This window comes from Ctenocephalides felis, unplaced genomic scaffold (assembly GCF_003426905.1).
Source record: "Ctenocephalides felis isolate EL2017-DRISC unplaced genomic scaffold, ASM342690v1 CF-g0.4_SCAFFOLD_01886, whole genome shotgun sequence".
NCBI classification, from domain to species: Eukaryota; Metazoa; Arthropoda; class Insecta; order Siphonaptera; family Pulicidae; genus Ctenocephalides; species Ctenocephalides felis.
The window spans coordinates 79,709,203-79,736,875 of NW_020538040.1; the positions used below are offsets into that span (position 1 = coordinate 79,709,203).

The following is a 27,673-nucleotide window of genomic DNA, read 5'->3' on the forward strand; positions in this document are numbered from 1 at the left end:
AAAACATAACAGTTGCTTATCAGGAAAAAATATATTAGTATTTCAATTATCAATACCTTTCTGTAATAACAATACAAATATATACTATCGTAAGGCTGGGCCTTACCTATATAAGTACACACAAACTTCGGCATGCACACCTGCAGATATATATATATATATATATATATATATATATATATATACATATATATATGTTTTATCAAATTGTTCAACACATAAACATCCGTTTTCTACCATTTCAAACATATTGAAATATGATTTGGAGTATGTAATCAATTGTTGTATATTTTCAAAATTCCTAGATATATTCTTTCAATATATGAAAAAAGTTAAAAACAGATGTTTCATTGTGCTCCAGTTTCGTACAATAATATAATTTTCAATCATCCAACAGCCAAACAAAAATCAGATATATACATGTTCATACATACATGCATGCATATGCATATATATATATATATATATATATATATATATACATATTTAATATAGAAATAGAAATTATGAATATAGGCATATGAATGTTTACATACATACACACACATACAAATATAGATAATATAATATAAGCAACTACTAATCACTAGCAGTTAGTGTTGAATATAAAATAATTGTGTAATATTTTTGTTAGTGTGATTGCAAAATGGGAATTTGACATCCACTATTAATGTGCTCCATTACTTGTTCCTTCAACTGACACACATGCTCCTTAAGACGCATCAGAACTGCACTCAAATCAGTGTTTTCAGATTTTAAAGTTTTTACTTTGTCTTCTAATCTTGAGATTCTCTCCAATTTTCTTCGACGACATTTGGAAGCTGCCAATCGGTTCCTCTGTCGCTTCCTTTCCAATTTAATCTTTTCCTGGCTTTCCATGTCAATAGGAGACATCGGTGGAGAAGAACTAATATTTGGCACGGTTTGAGGTTCATCTTTCACTACCACATTGGAATCTAACCCAATGGAGAATCCACTTCCAATCGGAAAAGAAAGTGATACTTTGGGAGCATGACTTTGATCGAGATTTGTGTATGTAACACCACCTGATGTGCTTGATGCAGACCGATCTGCTCCAACATGTAAGCCCTGTGAACTGTCACTATGATGCAACTCATTAAGAGCGTCTACAAAGCCTCTAGCATATAATTCTTGCTCCTCAGTGACATTGCTTTGAGGAAAATTGAAGGCCGAAGGTGTTGGCATTGTTGTTACTACGCCGTTTTGATGAGATATTATCAATCGCTCCAGCTCTGGCGAGCCTAATTTCAACATATGCAAATCTGGTGAAGATAACACAGGATTGTTAGCAAGTAGCGAATTGATTTTAGGTTTTTTAGCTTGCTGTATTGCACAATTCAAATCTAAGGTCATAGACAATTTCAATTGGTTTACGTTATTATCTTCACGATACGAATCTTCATAAAACGTAGCCTCCATTCTACGATCATCTATATTACGAACCATCAAATAGTTGTACAGAACTGCTGTGATATTTGTTGACAACACGAAACTTTCAAACAATATGTTTTCGTCAAAATATTTACACAAACTGAACGTTCAAATAATAATAATTTCACATGTACTCCAAAAACATCAACCTCCGAACTCCACCAGCACACAAAGACAATTTAGAAATGAAACATTTTCTGCAAGAGAACATTTGTATGATGATTCATTGAAGCTATTTTTAGACATTACGTCATTGTACTAAGCTGTGATTGGTGGACGATGATATCATTTTATGTTGTTAAAAGCATTCAGCGTTGCCATTGGTTGTTGAATAAAGAGCGACTCCATCGTAATATAATACACGGCTGTCACAATTCTACACGTTGAAATAGCCAACATCACACCGAATATTTTATGCGACGGCAACTTTTGACATAAAGTTAACCCTACATTTGGTACGTTTGGTACTAGTATAGTACATTGGATAAATAAACATATGGTTTAGTATGAAATATGAATAAACGATTTATTATCAGTAATTTATTAAGCAAAATAAATAACTAACTTAGTGTGGTGCATAATATCGTGCCTTAAGGCAAATTGCTGGAACTTTCCGTACCGTAATTAAAAATCTTGGTACGGAGCCCAAAAAAATTTACACAAAATGTGTACACATTATTAAAATCTCTATAAAATATCTGATATGTATATATGTCCAATAAACATTTTTGAGCGCCAAATGACTTTTTTTTAACTTATTTTTATTGAAAATCCATAACCGCTGGACCTGCCTTCCCAAAAATTTAATCAGTTGTTCATCTTGTCAATACAAGTAAAATGTTTTTTTTTATCGATTTTTGAATTATTAAAATCGAACGCTCCATTCTCTTAAAAACTTAGTTACTGTTTTTGGCACTTTTTGCCCCATATCTTCGGAACGGCTGGACCTACCTTCGCCAAAAACTAATTAGCACGTCTCCTTATCAATACGAATCGAATTATTCAAATCGGCTGAGCGGTGTTTCCGAAATCGTCGACAAAAATATGTATTCGCGCGCGCACACACACACACATACATCCATTTTTTCTAACTGTGTAATGTAAAGATATATAAACATTTTCATTTTCAATTTTTTTGCGATTACTATAACTTACCCTACCCTACGGGAAGTTAACAAAAATATGTTGCATTGTGCCTAAAGACAAATTGCTGGATTTTATCGATTTTTGTTATGTTTATATTATAATGTTATTAACAATTAAACAATAAACTAAAATTCTTAATTAATAATTAGCAATCGCATCAATCAAATTTTTGAGCATATAGAAGTACATTTAATAAAATTAAAATCTTTATTTATCAATATCTTTTACCATAAAAATGCAATCAAATCAAAACCTTAGGACAATGTGAATTTTAAATAAAATTTAATAAGTAAGGTTTCATAAATAGAATAGATAACAACTTGCACAAACGAAATTTCTAAATTCACAACGATTTACATTATAAACTAAAATCAATAAATCAATATCTCAAGATTTTTTATTTCTGTTCAGTTTTAAACTTTTAGATTTGAGAAAATTTTGAATGTTCTTTGAAAATATCAGAAACTTTGAGCAGCATATAAAGTCATCTTTAAAATTTCATATCAGTTATTTTTATTTCAAAAATTACTTGAAATTTTTTGGATAATACTGATTTTTTTAAATTGACTATATAATATAAAATAACGAATTTCACCTTCACCCAACAAAAATTACTTAAATATATTATATAATACTCATTGTATAAATAATTATTATTGCCGATATTATTATTATTTATCACATTTTAAAACTAATGATAAATTCTTTGATTGATACATAATACTGGGAAGGGCACTTAAAATTTTTGGGCTCATTGCATACTATAAATATAAATTCATTTAAATCATTCAAACACTATTATACATTTCTTGTCAAAAATATATCAAACAATATAAGTAACCTATACGATTTGTAATTTAAAATCATCTCACGAATTACTTTCTTTCAGTTGATCACGTTTTTCGATACCCTCGTTGCCATCGTCATCATTCGATGTATGTAAATCCCAGTAGTGCTCACCATAACTACCATCCTTGTGGCCCCATCGAACCTAATCATCGGATAAGTTTTAAAGTAATATTTAAGATTGAATATTCACTACAATTTAATATAGCCATAAGCTATCGTGCACAAAACTAAAGTAGAATCTTTGATACTCACTTTACCCTGATGTCTTTGAGCGTTGATATCGCGTTTTTCAAACCTCTGTTCCCAAGAAGACGGACTTTCCATTATATGTCCAAACTCAAAAATTAGAGGTGCAACTTCTCCTGAAAATATGTCTCTGAAAGAATTAAACATCACTCTGCATCAATAAAAACAGATTAAAAATATTTCTTTAAAAAAAACGGAGAAATGAATAAATATAAGGAACACCCATATAAAATTGAACAAACAAAAACTTCAGCTTTTTATAATTAACTTCCCGTAGGGTAATTTATAGTAATCGCAAAAAAACGAAAATGAAAATTTTTATATATCTTTACGTTTCAAAGGTTTTTGAACATTTTGGCATACCTTAGAAAAAAAAGGATGTATGTGTGTGTGCGTGAGTGTGTGTGTATGTGTATGTGTGTGCGGATACAAATTTTCGTCGACGATTTCGGGAACACGGTTTAACGGATTTCAATTATTCAAAAAATATTCGATTGCTGTTGATAAGAAGACGTGCTGATTAGATTTTATCATGGGCAGGTCTAGCCGTTCCGAAGATACGGGGCAAAAAGTGCGAATAACGGTAACTCAGTTTTTAAGAGAACGGAGCGTCCGATTTTAATAATTCAAAAATCGATAAAAAAAAACATTTTACTTGTATTGACAAGATGAACAACTGATTAAATTTTTGGGAAGGCAAGTCCAGCGATTATGTATTCTCAATAAAAATAAGTTAAAAAAAAATGCTATTTGGCACTCAAAAATGTTTATTGGACATATGTACATCAAATTATCAGATATTTTATAGAGATTTTAATAATGTGTACACATGTTTTCGTACACATTGGTTTCGTACCGAGATTTTAAATTACGGTACGGGAAGTTCCAGCAATTTGCTCTAAGACACGATGCCATGCACCCCACTAGTTATTCTATGAATTCAATTAAAAGTTTGAACTCACTGAAAATATTTGGATTGTGCCAGCGGTATTCCCATTTCTCCATCATCTACCCTAGATCGAGCATTGCGAGTGAGGTCCATCGTAGACAAGAATTCATTGTTTGATAACTTATCATCTTGCCCAAGAAGTAACGAGCTTTCGTCTTTTTTCTGAATTTGTACGGTCGCCGCACTACAGAGTACCTATAATAATAATTTGTAATAGATGACTTGCGATCATTTATGATATGTAAAATATCATCATAATTAATTAAAATCGAACGCAATAAATATCGTCGATTTTTGCATAGACAATCGTAGCTATTGCTACAGGTGATTATAAGACATATTTAAGCTGTAAAAACGTCGATAGAAGAAACGACGAGGAAATCAATAAAAATTTGTTTATAATGATATGAGGTTGAAAGAAGATTTTAACCAAAGATTATTATTATATTGTCTAGGATTTTAACCCGGCAAGCATTTTGAAAATGAAAAGAAAAGGCGTCAAGAGTTTCTTAAGAATAGTAATTATACTACATGCATGTTCATTTTTAACTATGGTTAACTATGTTAACTTTTATTTATGGTTTATATCATCACAGATACTTAAGAAAGATTCCTCAGCTAAACGTCTTTCGAATAAATTTTCTTCAAAATGTAGTACAGTTGGATTAAAATATCTATGTTGTGTTTTAAAGTATTGTTTTTGTGTTGTCGTGATCTTTTTATTAAATTCTGGCTTGTTTCTCCGATGTAAATAAAATTGCAATCTAGGCGGTTAATTTTATAGACGAACTTACCATGCTGTGCGCAAAAAATGTGCAAAATACCCATAATTAGTTTCACACGTGTTACAATCTTAGTAAAAATATTTAAAAAAAAATACTTTCAACATTATGTATCCAACTAGTTTACAGGTAATGCATATATTGTACACTTAGTTTTTAGTTACAGTTTAGTTAACATCATTGTGAAATATAGTTTATAGTTACAGTTTTAATATTTAAATATTAATTATATCTCATAGTATAGTGAGTACCGTATTCTCATATCATGTAGCATTGATTTTTCTGTTTTTAACGTTAAGATTAACAAATTGTAAGTACTTTTTTACTCTCTCCAATTTTTCAATCTCATTTGTTTTAGTTTTAGAATTTTATTTTAGTTAACATTAAATGAAGGCTGGAATAGCCGAAGCGTATGGGTGCAAAATAAATAAAAGAAATTTGTGTTTTATTGATATAGACGTTTCAAATATTAAAATACTTTGGGTAGATTTAGGTTGTAGGAATTGATTGGAATGGATAAACATGATACTATTGAAAAATAACTAATATTTTATATGTGCACTTAATATATAACCCAAGCAAACTACATATGTATAAAATAATTTGTGTATGATATTTATATAAATAAGCACAAAAAATTCTTACTAAGCACAGTAGTTTCTTGTACATTTTAATGCAGCGATTTGAAAAGCACAAGTTTGAACCTGCCGTTGCCAGTATTTATATGGCTGCGACAGACTGGAGACAATAGAAGAAAGGACCATGCCGACCACGCTCGGTGATCCGTTAACAACTTTCTGCTATTTATTTTGAATCGCGTGTATTACCTTATTTTACAATTGATATGAATACGTGAGGCACGTTTACATTGTCTTCTTATTTGTTCATTTGTTATGATCAAGAAATCACGATGTAAATGATTCACATTATTTTGAATCATATTTATATTTATTTATCATATAGAAATGTGATTTGTGTTATAAAATATATCTATTATATTGAAATATTTTGACGTAAGTTATCATTATATATATATATATATATATATATATATATATATATATACAGTGGCATATACATATATATATATATATATAATCTTATCCTTCATATTTAGTTTAGTCATTAAAAATAGATAAGAGTTCTTACAAAACAATTTTAACAGTTCTTCCTATCTTAACAAATCTTTTTCAAAATCTAATTCTTTCTCTTTAGGTAAATATAAAGGTGTTATTTGTTTACCTTTCTTAAGCAATTTTTCTTTTTTAAAAAAAGTTGTTTGCCGCTGAAGATTTTCTTTTAGTTTTCAGTTTGGACAACACGTTAGTTACCTTTTTTATTCTCTTAAATCAAAAACTCCCGCAGATAGGGTTACTGATTCGGTTTACAGATTAGACTGCAATGATTGCAATAGTTGTTGCATTGGGGAAAGTTCCCAATATATACATAAGAGGGTTAATCAGCATATATATAATTCTAGAAACCCTATTCAATTCAAAACTATGCTTTCAGAACATATGATTAACTTGAACCATACTTTTAACATGTCAAATCCTACAATCCTATACATTGAAAATAATTGTGACCTTAGAAAGAATTTTCTCTTTTTTATATTTATATTTATTATCAATTTTTGTATATATGCAATATGTTTTTTAGATTACTGAATTATGACACGCATCAAGTGTCGAAATTTTTAATGGAATAAATAATTTTTTTATTTAATCTTTTTTTAATTCGACGATTGGGCTGCATATATATATATATATATATATATATATATATATATATATTGTTTCAATTTTCTTCACTGAGCTATGTGAATAGTAATAAAACCGCGCAAAATCAAGAGATGCCATAAATCATTTTATTTTTGAAATGAAACATATTTAATGAAAAATATAGATAATAAAAATGTTAAAAACACTGCGAATTAAGAAGTTTATTGAATATATTAAAATGATAATTTATATTTTTATTATAATTATTAATATTTACATTATAATTTATTAAATTCATATACGATCCTTGATTATTTTGAACGAGATATAATTCTTTCATAAACTCCAACCAGTATTTTAAAGAAAAGTTATATTGAAAATTCAAATATAACTTATAAAATCAAATCAAATATAATTTATTTCAAAACTATGAAATAAACCTAGCTTATCGAACGGTGTGAAAGTAAATTATTGTATCGTTTTTCATTCGCTTTATATATCGACTTTCGTTCGATGCTTTTTATTCCAATTGATTATGAACTAATATCTTCACTTATTTTTGTCTTAACATATTTGATAAAAATAATTGAATTTTTAGAAATTTAATTCTAAAATTGAGAAGTGCAGTATACATGAACTGTTTTTCAACCGTTTTTTTGCCGAAACTTACAAATTCAAATTTTATTTTTTATTTAAATAAAAATTATTTCATATTAGCTTAGTATCAAAGATTCACAGATTTTATTTAAAAAAAATATATAGCTCGGGTAATTTCGATTAAAACTTACATTCTTCATTTTCTTGAAAAACGGTTGTAAACCGTTCAATTTACGTAAGAACTTCTGATACTTTATTTATAAAAGAACGAATATAAATTAATTACTTAGCATTTCAACAACCAAAAAGCACAACTGAACTGATCATAAAGGATTTTAAGTACGATACTGTAATTTAGTTCATATTTAATAACAAAAAAAAGTGAATAAAATGTAAATTTATTCTAAGTTTGCTTCACTGTTTTGCATCTGTATCATTAAAAATATAACATTTTATATTTTTTAGGTAAATTAGGTAAAAATTCACTTCAATCATTTGATCATCATCAAGGTTGATTTAAGCTAGAATACAAAAGAAAATAATTATTTTTGATTATCTGTATGGCTCTGCACTATATGATGTTTGAAAGATAAGATTATACTTACTAAAAGCACTAATTAGTTCTGAAAGAAGCACCACGTAAGGGCCCCAAACGAGTTTACGCAGAAAAATTTCATATACGGAAAAATGTATCTTCGAATCGGAACTAAATCGTAACATTTTTAATGCAGTTGGTTACTTGTGATATAAGGTGGCACTTACGACAATATCTAGCAAAAACGGGTAATGGTCGACTCAACCCTTTACAATCGGATGCCACCGCTCCGGCGGCATAATACATGTTAATTTCACAATTCGTGAGTGGGAAGAGACCACTAAATTCTGCTATATATAGAGAGATGTGTCATTTAAATTTGAATGTAATTAGTTTCAGATTAAATTGGCATATGGTTTGACTACCAGAATTCCTCTTAGCTTATATATTTTTTTAATACAAATAGTTATATGAGGCATGCTTTGGACACACTCATAATAAATTAGATTTTTTCATACTAAAATTTAAAATCCTCTAGAAATAAGTATATGACAAAAGAACATTTGTTGGCATGTATGTATATCTATATGAATATAAATCGGATTATCATATCAAAAATTTAAAAAATAAAGTTTACGAATTATAAATAAAATGGATATAAATTAGATCGAATTTACTTTTCATTTCTTCTTCGAAATACTTTTGTTCAGTTCTGTATATTTACATATCAAATTATTTAATTTCAGTATTTTATGCTTTTTTAGATTTTTGTATCGAGTCGAGGAGAGTTGTTATCCTACATAAATACTTATTCACAAGACTGTATTACTTAAAATTAATATTACGTATTACGTAAATTTAAATTTCACATTCATGCTTTTTAAAACATAGAATTTAAAATTTTGATCACAGTAGTTTCAACCATCAGAAGTAAGAGTAAAGTTATAAACATATTTTGAAAAATTATGATATTTTATCTATCACTATTATGAAAACTTACAATTAGTGAAACTTCTAACAAGAAATAAATTCAACTTATGTCCTTAAATTATTAAAAAATCAAATGCAGCAAAAGTAGCAATCTCGACATACATTTTTCTTTAGGGCATATTTTTACCTTCACAAGTGAGGTGCCAATTAAACAAGAAATAACTTTTTAATAATGGATAATCGATTGAAAAACAAGTTCATAGCTGAAAAAAAAGTAAATTTTTTTGAAAATCAAATGTTGAGAACTAAACATATAATGTAACAATTGTATTCATCAACCAGGTAACAATCTGCTGATATTTTTGATTATTGTGTTTGAAATTAAAATCCACATTGGAGTAGATATAATGCCTGCTTCACCAATAGGAAAACTTAATATTTTTTCTAATGGTGAAAAGCAAAATCTTTCTGGAAAGGTAATTACAGGAGTGTATCTATAATATAATGTAACACATAACATTAATAATCCTATTATCACTTTTGATATAACACGTGCACTATATTTTATACTCAAAAATTGAGATGTATTAGAATTGACTTCTTTTTGCAATTGCGTTTCTAATTTATGTATTTTTCTCTGTGTTCTAGCGTGCATTGCAAAATTATCTGTAATAGATATTTTGTCAAGTTCTTTTTTAAGCTGCACTAATTCTTTGGATGTATTCATATTTTCCTGTGACATCTTACTTGTAAGAGATATGATCTATAGATAAATAAATAAATTATTAATTTATTTACTTAAATTATTAACGGTATATTAGTTATTACCTTATCTATAATAATTGGCATAATTATATATAGCGCACTGCATCCACTTATAATCAGCAATTCATACATGTTTATTGATGAAATATGAAAATAAATATTATTTTAACAACAAACCGCGAGCAAGCGTGAACAACTTAAAATTAAATAACATGCATTGTAAATTTTGACATATCGTGTTCTGTTTTCGGTAAAATATCCTGACTTCGACCCAATGTCGGGTCGGGCGATCGGGGGTGATCGGGTGTATACGAGCACCGTTCGATGGCGCTCACGCTCACCTTAAGCTCAACTGAAACTTGATCAAAATCGAACTGGCTTTCAGTTTAACATCCGAATCCAAATTAAACCTGACCGATTTATATTTATATTAATTATTATTATTAACTAGTTGGTATTGGTATTTTGCCTTGAGGCAAGTTGTGTGGACTTCCCGATATGTGTAAATAATGGACTTAATTAATAAAATATAAATTAATTTATGATTGATTGAAAGTATTCCGAGTGAATTTATTACATCTAATTGAAAACGAACGAACACTCTATCGTTATACCAAGTAAATAGTCTAATTTTAATTTTAACACACGTCAAAAAAAACTATTAATTTTTTCAAACTTTAATGAATTTCTAAAATAAACTACTTGACGTAAGGCCGTAATATTTTAGTTCTATAAGACCATGATATTCATCGCCAAAAAAAGTTTCATAAAAATCGGCTTAATTGTTTTTTTCAATAGTTAATTACAAGAAAACGGCTCGGTAGATTTTCACTTAAAACTAATCAGTATCATTCCCAAACTAATATCTTTCGAACAGTTTTTGAATTTTCAAAATCGATTTAGAATTGCGTCGTCGTCGTTGATAAACGCTAGTTATCATCGATATACATCGAATGGCTTTCAAATGTTTGAAATCGGTCCAGCCGTTTTTGAGGAAACGTCGGTTTACGGCAAAAAATCTGTTCACATACACACACACATACTTTTTCCAAATTTGGCCTCATTCGATTCAGAATGGCTTGAAACGTCGAGAAATAATAAAATTAAAAGTACACAAAATAAAAAAAGTTGTCTGTATTGGATGTGCGGCATATGTTTTCCAATGTAGTTTTTGAACACGAATCTAAAATATAAATTGAGAGTCAAATGGAGAGATGGCAAAAAATTGATAGAAAAAGGTAAAAAAAAAAAAATTGACAAAATCTTCGATCTAGTAATTCTTATTATATATATTATAAATATATAATTATAAATAATTATGCATTATTAAGATAATTTAATAAGTAACAAAAATTTGAATGAAAATATAATACAAAATTCATCGACTGTCATCAAAAATCATGAGAACTGAGGTTTGTTGCGATTAATAAGTTAAATCTACAAAGAAATTGAATTATCAAATAGTTCTAAAAAATACTATTTCTATTACAAAATAAACAAAGAGCAAGGCCTTCTATTCATGTTTTTCCAACACTAAAAATGCCATAAAAAACAAGATATATTTAACAGAAATTGATAATGTTAAGTAATTTCTATTTAATATTATTCACACTATTAAAAAATAGTTAGTAACATAATTCTTAACTGAAGCTTCGAGTAAATTTATTACTAATGTATCAAGTAATACCTTTCTAAAGAATGTAAAAATTAAATCATCATCTTGTTAGGTCAACAATTACTAAGAAACGGCGAGGTCGATTTTCATATAACACTGCAATAAAGAAAAACTGCAAAAAATCATTTTTTTAAATAGTCCAGTATAATGCTTTTAACAGTTAATTGCCAAGAAATGTCCTGGCAAAAAATATAACCAGTATGATTTCTCACTGATATCTTTTGAAGAGTTTTTGAATTTCAACAATATATGGTAATATTGGTAATTGATCAATAAAGATTTTCTCATCTTTCTTAGATTTCAAAATAAACTGTAGGTTTTTATTGAATGGATTGAATTTTTCTAAGAAAATGATTATTACAAGATTATTAGTTATTTTTACCAATAATGGAAAATCTGGTAAACCTTAATATATACCAGGCATTTGGAAATAGGATTTACCATTTAATTCGAAGCAGATAACATGATAAATTCAATTGAATCTGGACTACTGTGTTATGCGGGGGTTACCTGTATATATATATATATATATATATATATATATATATATATATATATATATATATATATATATTGGCATGTAAATGCTCAGATGTATAAGCTAAAAATTTGTTTTTCTGAATAGGCATCAACAAGCATAGGAAAACATAGGCAGTTAAGAGTCAAATGATAAAATAATTATATAAGACGAGTTAAATCACTTTTTCATTTATTCAGTCATGTTCCTTATTAAATAATTGTAGAAGTCTATAACAACCTAAACCAGCAAAACCTGAAAAAAACAAAGTTAATCGAGTAAATTACACGGACAAACAAATAAGATTTGAAATATAATATTAATGAGAAAATATTCACCTGCGGCCACTGCATATATAGGTAAGCGATACTTGGCAACTTTATCTGCTTGAATTTTTAGATAAATACTAATTCCTATTAGGCCGGCCCCACTTACAATTTTGCACTCTTTGCAATCGTGTCTATGTGCCACTACAGAATTTGACATGATCAATCAATGATATAATATTCATTCCATTAATTTCTTAACTCTGACTCCGATTTACGTATTGTTGAACGTATTTACAGGATATTCACTAACCTCTAACATAAGTCACATATTCTTATCGCAAAAATAAATGACAGCCAAAACACTTGACAGTTTCATACACGATGGCGCACGATGGCTGCCGATTGAAGTCGCACGAAGCGATGAAACTTAATATTTTATTTTAGCTTAATATTTTATAATATTATTTAATTCTAGCAATGTTGTATAATAATTAAAAACCACTTCTAATAGTGACCAGGTTCAATTACAAACTCAAATAATAACAAACGTCTTCAACGCCAATGACAAACCTATTGAATATTATAAATACTCAAATAAATACTTGATCTATAGACAATGTTACAATATTTATAATAATCTATTTGAAAACATTTAATATTCCTCAAACATTTCGTTACATTACGAGAAGTTCCATTTGCCTTAAAGCACAATGTCATATCTTAATTTAAAACTTTATTAAATTTCAAAAACTCACCTTCAAACTTGAAGAGAATGATCACCTATAGTTAGCTATTCTGTTTATTTGTTTTTAAGTTTGCAAGTAGTGGAACAATTGATTATAATAGAACAAAAAATATGTATCTTTAGGCAAATCGCTTAAAATTTCAGTTTTATTTTAAAGTAGTAATTAAAAAAAAATTGAAATTTGCCAAAATAATTTTAACAACAGATGCAGAATAGGATAGTCGTCATTTTTATATAAGTTATGTACTAATTATTATTTAAGTATGTTCATTTATATTTTAATTAAATTTTTTTTTTTGCTTTGATTGTTTTTGATTTTTTAACATGATTTTTAAAAGTATCTTGTTCATCTAATGTGATTTTAGTGTTTTTCTAATGATTTATGTGTTTTATCACCTATTTATATTTTATCATCAATTTATATTTTTTTCTATTATCTGAATATAGATATTTACTCAAACATCTTGTTTTTAACTACATATCTTTTAGCACCTGAAAAAAATTACACACACACACACGTGTGATATGTATATATATATATATATATATATATATATATATATCATCTTTGTGTTACGGCTTGACCGAATTTTATGAAATTACGCATTCAAGTTTAAAAAAACAAAATCGACTAACATCTGTTTTTCATACCCTAACATGGGTTATCAACCCTAACATCTTTGAATCAGTTTGTATTTTATTTTTATTTTTTGTAATGTAAAATATAATATAACCTCTGTGCATTATGCTTAATAACGGATTAACTGTGGGCTGTGGACACCGATTCATTACACAAAAAATATCGATATAATGCATATATACCGAAGCCGGTCTCCTACTCCTCCATACAAAAGCCTTTTTTTTCTTTCACTAAAATACCACATTGTTACACACTATCAGTTTAGCTACTTTTTATATTAGGAATACACTAGAAAAAAAATGTATGACAAATCAACGTTTGCCGGGTCAACTAGTATATATATAGCCAAATTATTTTGCATTAAAAATATGTTTTAAAAAATAACCTTATATTTTATAGGTTATATAAAATCTTTTATATAAATTTATTACATCTATTACCACGTTTGCATAATAACAAAAATGAATTTACTTATAAAATATTTGTATAACATAGGTAATAAATAATTAGAATTTTCTCAAAACATTTGTAACTGTTCAATTAAAATTAAGCAGATTTTGAATACATATGTATACATATCCATACATGCATTCATATGCATATATATACATAATAATATACATATATAAGTAACATATATTAAAAAAATTTAAATGCGAAATTTGTCAAGTATTTTAATTTTGCACGTTTGTCTGCCTATATTTGTATTCCACTAACTAAATTAAAACAATTAAAAGTACATATTTATTAAAATCTTAATTTAACACAGAAATGCTCGACTATGGCCAGATGTAAGAAATATTCTGAACATAAATAATATTGGTAAATTTAAAACAATTTTATCATTAAATTTGCACTCAACAGTGTTGAAACATGGTAAAATCAATAAGTGCCAAGAACAATTCTGTCATGATCCTGACAGATTAAGGTGGATTATCTTGAATATCATTATATACAAATATATAAATATATAAATATCTAAACATATAACTATATGCACATATGTTTATATATATATATATATATATATATATATATATATATATATTATTAATTCATGTATAAATATATGTTACTAGATATCAAATTTGCGGTAAAGTTTTTACGATTTCTAATAACGGCTTTTTGTTTAGATAGATTCAATTTTTAGGAAAACAAATTTATGAATTTTAACAAAATTACATAATTAGGTTCAAAATTGAGTTTAACTATTGCTGTATGGATTTATTTAATTTTGCAATCTTCATGTCCAAATATGATTTAAATTTTTAGAAAAAAAACTTTTGATCAAGCAAAACAAAAAAAATTAAATTTAAATATATAATTAATAGTGTAAGACATTTTTTTTAAGAAAAAATTTAATACTATTACTTGTTATAATGTGATTACTGTATGCACGTCGAAAATAGAAATACAGTGATAACCCGCATAACATACGCCTCGCACAATGGACGATGCGCATAACGAACTTTTTTTTTGGTCTCGAACATTCCACACAACGAACTAAATCGTTGTCATTTGTAGTCAAAAAACATATGTTGCTCAAATTAATTTAAAGAATGGACCTTGAAAATTTTTGCTCCGCTGTGAAAATATACTTGTTGGAAAAAAACTATCAATAGTATCTTTAAAAATTCAGAAGTTAAAAAGGCACAAAAAGAAAAAAAAATCAGAAGCAGTACGACACTAATAATAACTTATTTCGTATATCAGTAATATTTTTCTAAATGTCTAGATGTAAATATATCGTATTTTCTATTACCACATTTCAAACTATAGAAAGAATTCATTTTATTTAAAAAAAAAACGGGTTTCGCATAGCAAACTTTTCGCACAACAAACTTTCTCCTGGTACGAATTAAGTACGTAATGCGGGGTATCACTAATTATTTCATTCAATGAATTTTCGTATTATGTGGATCCAATTGTTCCATTCTGACTTGGCATGCGCTAATAATATTAGAATATTAATATCTGAATAACATATATGTAAGTAAGTTTGTGTGTATATATATATATATATATATATATATATATATATAAACATGTGGCATAATAATATCCAGCTCTTAACAAAAAAAAACTTGTTAGCCAGTTCCTTTCTCTATATGCAGTATGATGGTGGTTTACTTTACCTAGTTAACTCATTATTATACGTTTAAAGCTTTACATTTTATTGTTTGTTCATTTTTTTATTTATTACGCACTGAAACAAACTAACATTGAAACATATGGCATAAATTAAATAAAATTTGTTTGAATACAATACAAGGATTGTTATTCTATTTCATATAACAGGTTACGAAACTAACTACCGTCAATTTATGGATATACATACATACATGTATACCATATATGTATATACATATGTATATATATATATATATATATATATATATATATATATATACATATGTACATGCATATGTTGTGTGTGCGAGTGTTTAATGATTAAGTACAATTTTTCCATATTATTATTAATGTTATTATTAATTACACAAACATGATAAAACATAAGTACAACTGTCCTTGGTTCGAAAAACCAATTACATCATGGCAACACTGCACGAAAGGGATATAAGCAACTAACGTCTTGCAAGATGTTTATCTGTAACACATCAATTCCTAAGTGAAACTAAGATCATATTTCAAATCTTAATTATTTAAATTAAAATAGCTCATTTATTTCTCCTATTGTTGAATATATAAAAATTATTGCTTTGGTGTTAGAAGTAGTTTAATTGCAATTTCAATAAGCAGGTTCATAAAGAATGGAAAAATGATTTCTAGATATATAATGCTTATAGCAATATACATATATAGGCATATGCAATGAAATATTATAGCACAAAAATGAAAATTAGAAAATGGGTTCATGGGGTTGAACCAACAATTCATGGGTTGGTCTGTAAAAGCTGACAAAAATATATTTAATTGTTACGATTACCACAATGTGACACCAATTAATATATACAATTGTTGATACTCTTTTTTACAGTATTTAACGATTTCAATCTTATAATTTTGTTCAGCTGATAAATGATTGATTGTTCAAATTTCATTTTACGACATGTAATCAAATATTTATAAAAATAATCAATGTCACTAACTGTCCTATATCATAAGATTTTGTCATAAGTCATCACAAAAAAAAATAAATTTATAAAATGTATAAATTAAATTGGAAGCATAATAATATGTGTATGACCACCAGGTAAATCTAAATATATAATAATATACCTGATTGATTCTTACCAATTTATCTTGCAGATAACTAGTTTCCATTAGCATTACGTGTATTATTTACATGTGACAATTTTGACTGTTCTTTTCCTGTTCCATATATTTTGCCTGCTTTCTTTGCCACTGAACCCAGCAACTCCTGTGAAGTTTTATGAGCAGTTCGCAAAGATAAAGCCCATTCCTTCAAACCAATTTCATCCTGTAATTATAGACAGTGGATTAGCACTATGAATAAATATATATGTAGCTATAAGTATAAAAGTACAGAAATAGCACGAGGGTGATATGAAAACTTTCCGACCTCAACACACTTTTCATGTATTGGGAAACTGGTTTTGTGCAATTTTATTTTGAAATTGAAACTGGTTTTGTAGGGAAACTTTTCAGACCACCTTCATATTTATAGAATTGTGATTTTGCTAATCCCCAAAACAACTGCTAACTCAAAAAATTACAATCTATTATCATTCCAAATTTACCAACAATTCGTTTTATTTTCACTCACCATATTACCTATACACATTATTTCTATTATCAAAAACTACAATAACACTCAAAAACATGATTAATTAATCTCATAGTAATTATTACCACAATCAAATAGTTGTGTAAAAAAATAATTTTTTAAAATTTAGCCTGAAAAATGGAATCAAGACCTCTAAAATTATTACGTTTGCTTAAAATGAAGTCTGTATAAATGGTACAAACTCTTCCAGGATGGAGAGATGCCGAAGGTTGATGAAGATATTGATATATACACATATATGTATATATACATATATATCTCTCAATAGTTTTTTCGACCTTGGAACACATTTGAAATAACTAGCAGTCCATTCATTGAATTAAAGAAATATTAAAATAAAAACATTCTCTATTAATTATATGTTTTGACACTTGATGCGTGCCATCATTTAGTAAATCAAACGAGGGCAAAAACACTAATAAACTTAACACTGAATAGTTATGAAAAAACATACATATTTAGGATCTTAAATAGAGAAAAGCAACATATAATAATTTAAACCAAAAACTTGAAGAGGAGATAATGCCTCATTGCAAAGAGATGCATAACTGTTGACCATCAAAAATGAAAACCATCATTTACATACATGCACACATATATATACATATATATATATATATATATATATATATATATATATAATACACATATGTGGAAACAATATAAACATACTGGATTCGTTAACACAAGTTTTCCTTCGCGTGTCCGCATAACAATGCATTGTTCATTTTTAATAGATACCAAATCCGGAGCTACTTCTTCTATTTGATCCATAAATATCAACTCCGGTTTCGTGCTCCCACTCTCAGAATGCATCTCTAATCTATTTCACAATAAATACATTAGTATAATTTTATGAATAATTGGCAGTTATGAGTTTAGCAAACTCAAAATACTGTAGCTTAAAAGATATAAATGAATGCATTTAATATTCTTGCAAGCACTTGTTGACCATAGCATAAAACTTCCAAATTATGCCTTCTATAAACTTAAAATAACTTTTAAGGGCATTTCAATGATTTTTGTTTCTTATTAGATATTCTTATATAGTAAATAACTATTCATATTTTTAGCAAATCATAACTAAATAATCTTACTCAACAATACTATAGCATAAAATACGTTAAACATTTTCGATGTATTTCGCTTGGATAGGAAATAATTTTTTACTTACCGATTTGGATACAGTTTCGCATACCGTGTTTGCCATGCGGAAGCAAAAGGCCCCCCTAATTTTTTAATAAAACCGTGAAGAATACAATCGGATTCTGTAATTAATTTAAAATCATTTGTCTTGTAAACCAATGCTTTCAAATGTTTAAATTGTACCTTTTTCATTCAGATCAAAACGTTGCTTCTGTTTAGCTTTACGTTTATTTTCCATTTTATCAGCTTCTTGATTAATACTTTCAAAGACAGTTTCAACAACTTCTGATTGCCATCGCTCAGAAATTACCAATGAAAAATTTTTATACAGGTCTTGATCAGCTTCAGTAAGCTATTATAGAATTAATATATTTAAATTAATTAGCATCAGTAAAATTTATGCACAAATATTAAAGTACTACGTCATTGGAGATAAATTAGTAAATCAAGAATTCTGTTCACACATCTATTTCTATTTACTAAAATAAATCTATCTTTTAAATGTTAACTCTATACAAACAACAAGTGTTGAGTGTTAAGCAAAAGTGGTCATAATTTATTACATCTAAATTCCACGTATAAATTGTTGCATGTAAAAGTGTCTATGTATTTAATTTCCTCAATAATATATCTATAATGTTAATTAACTATTTACCTTTATTCCTTTTGTGTCTTCCTCGTCAAAAGATCCAATATCGAATGCATCGGCTGCATTCACTTCGCCTCGTGGAGGTATTAATGGAGGAGTATATTTTTGCAAGTAAACTTGTTGCCAGTCAATGCCAGAAAAAAATGCATGCTCCTTTACTTCATCCGCCCTAAAGATAATATTATAATAGAAACGCATTTTCCTTACAAAATATAATCATGCTCTCCTGTGTATAAAATTACCCATTTCCTTTGCATCCGAGCCTTTTATCAATATCACGTTGAAGAAGGCTTTCCAGCAAACATCGTAATTCTTTGCTAAATGATTCCGGAAGCTCTACATTCTGCAATCAAACAAACTAATAAGGAATAACTGGAAATTAAAGCACAACAGCATACATAATTTGATTATAAAAATTAATTAAAATTTGTATTAATCGACTGCGCTTTTAGAGAAAATACTAAACGGCCTGGCCCATCTTTTTCAAAAACTAATCAGCATGATTTCCAAATGATTTCGAATTGTTTTCGAATTTTTGAATTCGGTTCAGATTTTTTTACTAAAACGTGAACGAAAATGTTGCACTTTTCTGCTAATTCTACAGAAACTGCTAAGCCGTGCCTATAGTTTCATCTAATGACTTAAATTTTTGAAAATGGTTCAGTCGTTTTTGAGAAAACGTCGATGAAAGTTCAATTTTGACTAACGTAAAAAATTCTGGTCATTTTTTCAAACATTGATAAATTTTAAAAAAATTACAGTTAAATACAGAAGAAACGACCCGGCCGATTTTTACCAAACATTCATCAGCACGATTCCCAACCAATATATTTCGAATAGTTTTTGAATTTTGAAAATCGATTCAGGATTGTGCGCTAAAATGTCCAGTAAAATATTTTCACGACAAACGACTCAACCGGTTGTCGCGCAAAAAGAATCAATTATCGAGTTAATGGATTCAGCCGTTTTTGAGAAAACGTCAACAAAAATTCAAAAATCGGCTACACACGCACGTGCTCTTTCCAAATTTGATCTCATACGATTCAGAATTCATCATCAATCGGATTTTCTCACGAAAACAAACATAAAATTGGAGAAGTTAAGAACATAACAGAATCATATTTTTTATTTAGACTGAAAAGGATATGGCCGATGTAGTATTACGCGCAAACTAGGTAAGATATAACAATGGATTATCTTACAATTAGATAATCATATTTATTTTTAGTGTACAATTTAGCTCATAGAAATTAATATTGTAAATGTAAGATTGCCGAGTAGATTCAGTTAAATCGCCATCAGTATATTTTCTACAGAACAGTTTTCAAAATAGAATAAAAACTAGTGGTGTATGCCATCGTGCCTTAAGGCAAATTGCACTTTGTGCAAATTGTGCAAATTGCACAATTGGGCGACGGCGTTATATATTTATTACAGTAAAGTAAATAATCAAAACTTAATCATTCGAATTTAAATGAAAGACATTGTCTAATATTTATAAGATTTATATAAACTGAATAGCAAAGTTAAAATTATGTATTTATCTAGAATTAAAATTAAAATCCAAATTATTTTCGATATCTAGAAAAAAATATGTTTCGAAATTAAAAAAAAAGTCTTTCTCCAAAAGCAATCGTTTTGTCAACACAAACATTTTAAATCGGATGCTCCATTCTCTCAAAAACTCGATTTCTATTTTCTGACTCTTTGCTCCGTATCTCCGAAACGGCTTGACCTGTCTTATCCAAAAAATTAATTTTGGACGATTACAATAACTCACCCTACGATAGGTAAGATAATAATCATAAAGTTGACAAAGTCATTGAACAATGTTCTTGTCATATTTGATCGTCAATTAAACAAGCTTGAGGGCGTACGAGATTTTTTAATCACTTCGGTACTAGCGGCAAGTTTACTTTAGGGCCGCCGATGACCCCACACAGCCGAGCGTCACCATTACGTGACGGACGGAATACGAACGCGCACGGCCGAGCGTCAATTACTCGTGACAGTATTTCCACGTGTCACCACAAGGTCTGTCTATGAACGAGGCAGCGTTCGGACGATGCGGAGTTGTGAGCGACGTTTGTGGACAATAGGCGCCCTACCAAAGTGATTATAAAATAAAAAATGCGCTGTACTAATTTTCTTTCTTAAGACATACCGTAAACTATTAAATATTAACAAATTAAACTTTGTTAAATTAGAAATTATGTTGTTTAAATTTTATTGTTTTAATATTGATCTTTTAAATATAAGACTAACATAAAATAAATGATAACTTACCATAGTTAATGTCATCCTGTCAATTTCGTGTTTGTCTTTCGTTTTGTGTTGTCGAAACGGCGAATGACCTTTCAAAAGCTTATACAGCATACAACCAAAGCTGAACCAATCTGCGCTTGAATCGTATGGCGTACCTTTAGATAACACTTCAGGTGCCATATAGCCATGTGTGCCGCTGTAATATCCAACAGTTAAATCAAACTTAAAAATATATGACTTAAAAAACTTAACAAAACAAAAATAGTACATACACGCTTGCGTGTGGCTTCTTTTTTGAAAAGTCGCAAGCAAGTCCTAAATCCGATATACGGACATGTCCATGCTCATCCAACAGGATATTTGCCGGTTTTAAATCTCGATATACAATGAATCTTCTATGCATATGCTCCAAGCCTAATTTTATACATATTATATTATATTAGTATATATATATATATATATATATATATATATATATATATATATATATATATATAGTGGTACCCCGACATACGAGTTTAATTCGTTCCGTAACTATTGCTAGTTTACCGAATCTCTAGTATCTCAAAGCAATATTTGGAGTATTAGTAGGTTTCATATATAACTATACAATTGTATAGTTAAGATAAGTCAGGTTATACCACTGTATATATAATACGCATATATAAAAAAAAATGAACTCATACCTAGTATTACTTCAGCGGCATAAAATTTCATTTCGGATTCACCGAAAACGCCGTGTTGTGATAAATGATAATGTAAATCTCCTCCATTCATTAAATCCAGTATAAAACACAATTTATCAGGTGTGTGAAATGCATATGTCATACAAACTATGAATGGACAATCAGCCTGCAAATTAATGAAGAGCACATTCTCATAAAGTTCAGACAAAAACGAGACTAATTTGTAAATTTATTTTAATATGAAGCATTAAGCATTATTTGATAAGAAAAGATAAGAAGTTAATCATTGATCAAAATTTAAATATATTATTTGGGATGCAGTTATATTGTTAAATATTTATTTATTTATTTATTTATTCAACGCCCAAGGCAATAATACAATATATGTAGTTACATTTTGAAGTGTACAAATTATAAACTAAAGAGATAATATGTGAGAAAATTAGAGTATTAAGAGTATTAGAGTATTAAGTAATAGAGTATTATATGTATATAATAAATATTGCTTACACCGGTGCTGACGAGTGACAACATAATCCGTTCATTTAAAGCTAAAGTTTCTCCTTGCTTCATTTTAATTCGCTTTTTGTCTAGACATTTCATCGCATACATTTTCCCTGTATCGGCTTTTCGACATCCATATACCTCTCCAAAGCCTCCTCGACCAATTATTCGGTGCACGCTGAAGTCGTTCATTGTAAGCTATAAGTAAATAAATTGAATTATTCCATTTGCTAAAATACGTGTTTACTAAAATATAATGCAATACTTAACTATTATAAAATATTTCTTAGATTAATTAGTTGAACTCTGTTATTAAAGCTTTTATTTGATCCAAACGGAATCCCTACAGCATCAATATATTTAAACTTTAAACAAAGCACAGGACAAGAGTCAACTAGGTAAATAACTTTCAATAGGTGCTTTATGATGCTTCAAATATACTATCGCAAATAAAAAAATCGAATAATAAAATGATTTAATATCTCTAATTGTCTAAAATTAAGACATACATAGCATTGTAATACACAAATGAACTAAGAAAAATTAACTTAGAACTAAGCCATGCACTCACGTAACAAACTCATTTTCTACTCACTTGTATATTTAATTCTAAATTTTTCCATTGGCAATACCTAGTATACTTATCACTGAAATACAAAATAAACTCATTATTAGAACATTAGACACTCATATTACATTATCATATAACAAATTAAACTAAATTATATATATATATATATATATATATATATATATATATATACAGTGGTGTTGTGCTAATATTTACCGAAACGCTAAAATTTAAAAAAATGGTTCCAAAACCGGTTCTCCTATTTGTTCCGGTTCCAATCGAAAAAAGAATCATTACAGAACCCATTTTGTACATATATATGTATATTCATCACAATAATAGTAACGTTTAATAAAAATTAGTTAAATTATAAATTATAAAAATCATTCATCAAATCGTTTTCTGTATGTAGCAATTTCTTTAATTTTTTTTTGCCGGAATACCTTCTTGCCGAAAAATTATTTGCCGGAACGACGATTCGGCGCGTTCCAGCTCGACAACACTACTGTATATATATATATATATATATATATATATATATATATATACACATATATATATGTGTGTGTGTGTTTAGAAAATAATCTTAAATAAGGAGGCGTCCATAAACCACGAGGTTTTTAGGGGAAAAATCACGAAATATCACGTGGCGGAGGGAGGAGTATAGTAAGATATCACGTGTATTTATTTTTACCTGAATTTTAAAAAAAAACAAAAATTTTCAAACACAATTAAAAAATTTTAATTTTTTTTTAGTCGTAACTAAAAATACAGGTGATGTTTGGTAGGGAAGGGAGAGGGGGTAAATTTTGGATATCACCACGTATCACCAAGGGGAGGGGGGAGCAAAAATCCTTAAAAAATCGATCACGAGATTAATGGACGCCCTCTAATTCTAATGATGAAGTAAAACGATGTACGTCTTCGAAATAAAAACCACATTGTTGCATCATTTTAGTAAATGAAAAATATGGTCCAAGTAATAACAGTAAGATGTGCTAGAATATGCCAATCGAAAAAATCTTACCTTTCTAAAAACTTAATAAAAGGTTCTCCTCGTAAATGATTGAATATTTCTTCTATGTAAGGCTGAAAAATGTATGAATGTTAAATTTTGCCGTTAATCTATAAACATTTTATGACCATTATCGTACCTCAAATAGAGTCACTGGAACTTCGTTTTTTATTAAATGCTTATGAACGTGTGATATTGTTGATTTTGAATAATGCTGAAAACAAATAATATTTAGTTAAAAATACTATAACAAATAACGATACATATAATACCAAATGAATTATTCTCAAGTTGCTACTTACATGCGAATGGGCAAGCATTTCTTTCATAATATAATTATCATATATTTCTTTTGAAAGTTTTCGCCTCTCGTCAGGGCATTCAGTCTTTTCATACTGTTTAATCTGTAATAACAATCCTAGGCATTCATAACTAAATGATACTCAGACGTGAAATATACGAAGTCATAGAGAATGGACCGAATACTTGAAACTTAAAAGTTGTTTATGTCAAGTAGAAAGAAAAAGCGACCAAAAACCTATTTTTCATTGGTTTATTCCGACAAAAACACACAAATCTTTGGCAAATTTTACTGCACTATTCGATTGGGAACGCTCAGTCCATTCTCTATGTCTGAGAAAAATAGTATATTACACATATAATCTATTATAGTCATATAGTAATATGCCAAATATCAATTTTAACCCGGTTTTAACGCATGATTCTAATGAAATTGAAATAACTTGTATTACAAATATCTACAAACGCTTCAGCAAAATGCATGTCAAAATTTCAAAATTTCAGTACTAAAGTTCTAACAATTTTTTTCTGTTGGCTGATTTATTTAATCCTAAACTTACATTTATTATTCTTTCTTCGTTGCGTCAGTGGTGTTGTGTTATTTTATTTCTCTTATTATTATATTATTTATTGATTGTGTCTCTCATGAAATTCTTTTAAACAAGCTCGATAAATACGGTGTACGTGGTATAGCTCTTGAATTATTTTCATCTTACTTATCAAATAGGACTCAATCTCTTTATCTTAATGATCGTGGTTCAGTAATTATCTCAGACAAACAAAATATTAAGCTCGGTGTCCCTCAGGGCTCAATTTTCGGACCGTTATTATTTCTCACCTACATAAACCACCTGCCAAAATGTACAGATCTCTGTAAATTTATTCTTTTTGCCGACGGCACTAGTGTGATTATAAAAAGCAATTCTTTAGAAGAAGTAAATAATAAATTAAATCTAGTTATGAAGTCAATTTCGAATTGGTTCAATTCTAATAATCTTCTGCTCAATAATGACAAAACCCAAATTATGTCTTTTCGAACTGTAAATAGGATAAGTCATGAGATCAATTCTTTAACTATCAATAGCATTCAATTTGAATTTTCCTCAGTCTCAAAATTTCTAGGCATCCAATTACAAAAAAACTTAAACTGGGACAATCATATTCATTCCATACTTGCACCTAAGTTAACTAAAACCTGTTTCATGTTGAGAATTCTTAAATCAAAAGTTAGTTTAAATTGCCTTCTTTCAATTTATTATTCTAATTTCTATTAGCATCTCGCTTATGGGATACAATTCTGGGGATTCTCTTCATCTTTAAAGGATATATTCAAAATACAGAAAAGAGCATTAAGAATAATTTTTTCCCTCAGTTCCTTGTCCTCATGTGGGAATCTTTTCCGACAATTTAACATTCTCACTGTTCCCTGTATATTTTTGCTAATTACGTTGTCATTCATAAAGAATAATCCTGAACGCTTCAACCTTTCCTCCATGTTGAATTCCTACTATAAAACAAGAAATTTGACTATAAAAGGACCAACTTTTAAACTTGAAACATCTTTTAATACTATAGACGGAAGAGGAGTACAGCTTTTTAATCTACTCCCACTACATATTAGGAAATTGAATGATCGTCAATTTCATAATACTATTGTTAAACTTTTAAAAGCTCAAAGTTTCTACGATACTTCTGAGTTTGCCAATTTCGATATCAAACGTTATTTTGATAATGAAATGCCTACTGATAATAATTGATACTGTTTTTTCAACAGTTACAATTTTTTCCCTTTTCAATACTTTTTTTAATTTTTATTCTAAATTATTTTAACATTTTTCTACTTTAAGTATTTTATCATTACAATTATTTTCATATTGTATATTTTTTTTTGATACTGCTCTTAATTTTTATTTTCCAGATATGAGACTCAAAAATTGCATAACGGATATTTAAAGGATTTTTTTTTACCATAAGAAAACTCTCAAGATCTTCAACAATTAAACTATTTGAATTTTATTACATTTTTTATTGTTATTGTATTAGATATTACTAATGTTAGGCTTAATATTGTTTAATAGTTGTATTTTACTGTAATTAATTCAATTACTAATTTAGCATGAATTCGCGAACTTTGTTTTCACATCCCCTTGCTATCACGCGCTAAGAACATTGCTTGGAAATATTATTTTGTTCCAGTGAGGAAACATTTGTTTCGCAAATTGTTTCCCTGAAAAAAGGAAAGTGATGTTGATAAATTATTTAGAATAAGAGAATATAAATATTTTACACTAAATACAGAAATATTTTTATGAATGCCACTAAAATATTATTTTACCGGAACGCGTATATAATGTAAGGGGTATGCACCCATTCGTAATTATAAATAATATATAAATCACTATAACGATCAGAATATGAACAACGCAGTTCGCAGCGAAATTTAGTCAAGCCTCAAACGTGAGCGATGAGGTTCTTTTGTAGAGCACAACGCAATATATTCTTAATCATCTATTGTAGAACATTGTGTTGCATTCTGCAATGATATTGAACAAGTCGTAAAATATTGTTATCCAGGAATTTAAAGTTACCCTGAAGCCAGCATATAAAAGGCTCGCAATGTCGCATTCGCCAGTCAGTCGGAATTTAGTTTTTAGTCGGAAGTATGAGTCTAATCGTCGTTCCAGTTCAATACTTTAATCATACTCAGTCTTCAGTCAGATCAGTTTCTCAGTTGTTGAAGTTATGTGTAAAGTGTACAAGGAATCATTGAATAAATAAATACGTCTTCGTCTGTTCAACTGATCAGCGTGAACAGATTGGTAACGGCTTTGTTTAGCAGCAGAAAGAACCTACATATTGTTAGCACCATCGCTATATGGACCGCAACGTTAGTCCATAACAATAATTATTTAATTAAATAGACAGTACTTCAAGTACTGTAAGTTCAAAT

At 28.4% G+C, this 27,673-nt stretch overlaps 4 protein-coding genes across 5 annotated transcripts in view; all 4 read right to left on the minus strand.

The window, feature by feature from the left end:
- Positions 1-497: 497 nt before the first annotated feature.
- Positions 498-1,684, minus strand: LOC113376948 (transcription factor AP-1). Its single transcript, XM_026617076.1, has one exon. The coding sequence runs from the start codon at positions 1,465-1,467 to the stop codon at positions 631-633; it is 837 nt and encodes a 278-aa protein (XP_026472861.1). The 5' UTR covers positions 1,468-1,684; the 3' UTR covers positions 498-630.
- A 1,782-nt stretch (positions 1,685-3,466) lies between these two features.
- Positions 3,467-5,185, minus strand: LOC113375418. Its single transcript, XM_026615355.1, has 4 exons — positions 5,174-5,185; positions 4,656-4,837; positions 3,700-3,823; positions 3,467-3,589 (listed from the first exon to the last, which is right to left on the minus strand). Exons 1-4 carry the CDS (start codon positions 5,183-5,185, stop codon positions 3,467-3,469), a joined length of 441 nt encoding a protein of 146 aa, XP_026471140.1.
- The window catches only part of LOC113376144 (G protein-coupled receptor kinase 1), a 47,027-nt gene continuing 24,171 nt past the window's right edge, over positions 4,818-27,673 (minus strand). Inside the window, exons 4-18 of one of the 2 annotated variants that reach the window (XM_026616066.1) lie at positions 24,726-24,827; positions 24,563-24,637; positions 24,436-24,497; positions 23,433-23,484; positions 22,844-23,035; positions 22,334-22,499; positions 21,920-22,061; positions 21,669-21,843; positions 19,625-19,725; positions 19,389-19,551; positions 18,917-19,085; positions 18,762-18,855; positions 18,260-18,410; positions 17,074-17,260; positions 4,818-4,837 (exon numbers count right to left, since the gene is read on the minus strand). In XM_026616066.1, coding sequence (XP_026471851.1) covers positions 17,093-17,260; positions 18,260-18,410; positions 18,762-18,855; positions 18,917-19,085; positions 19,389-19,551; positions 19,625-19,725; positions 21,669-21,843; positions 21,920-22,061; positions 22,334-22,499; positions 22,844-23,035; positions 23,433-23,484; positions 24,436-24,497; positions 24,563-24,637; positions 24,726-24,827 — 1,812 coding nt within the window. In that variant the 3' untranslated portion in view covers positions 4,818-4,837; positions 17,074-17,092. Of the gene's footprint in view, positions 4,838-16,254; positions 16,427-17,073; positions 17,261-18,259; positions 18,411-18,761; positions 18,856-18,916; positions 19,086-19,388; positions 19,552-19,624; positions 19,726-21,668; positions 21,844-21,919; positions 22,062-22,333; positions 22,500-22,843; positions 23,036-23,432; positions 23,485-24,435; positions 24,498-24,562; positions 24,638-24,725; positions 24,828-27,673 lie in introns of those variants that run through there. The other variant, XM_026616067.1, reaches the window with a different exon arrangement.
- LOC113375419 (tail-anchored protein insertion receptor WRB) lies at positions 9,542-10,210 on the minus strand. Its single transcript, XM_026615357.1, has 2 exons — positions 10,036-10,210; positions 9,542-9,970 (listed from the first exon to the last, which is right to left on the minus strand). The coding sequence occupies exons 1-2, from the start codon at positions 10,102-10,104 to the stop codon at positions 9,542-9,544; spliced, it is 498 nt and encodes a 165-aa protein (XP_026471142.1). The 5' UTR covers positions 10,105-10,210.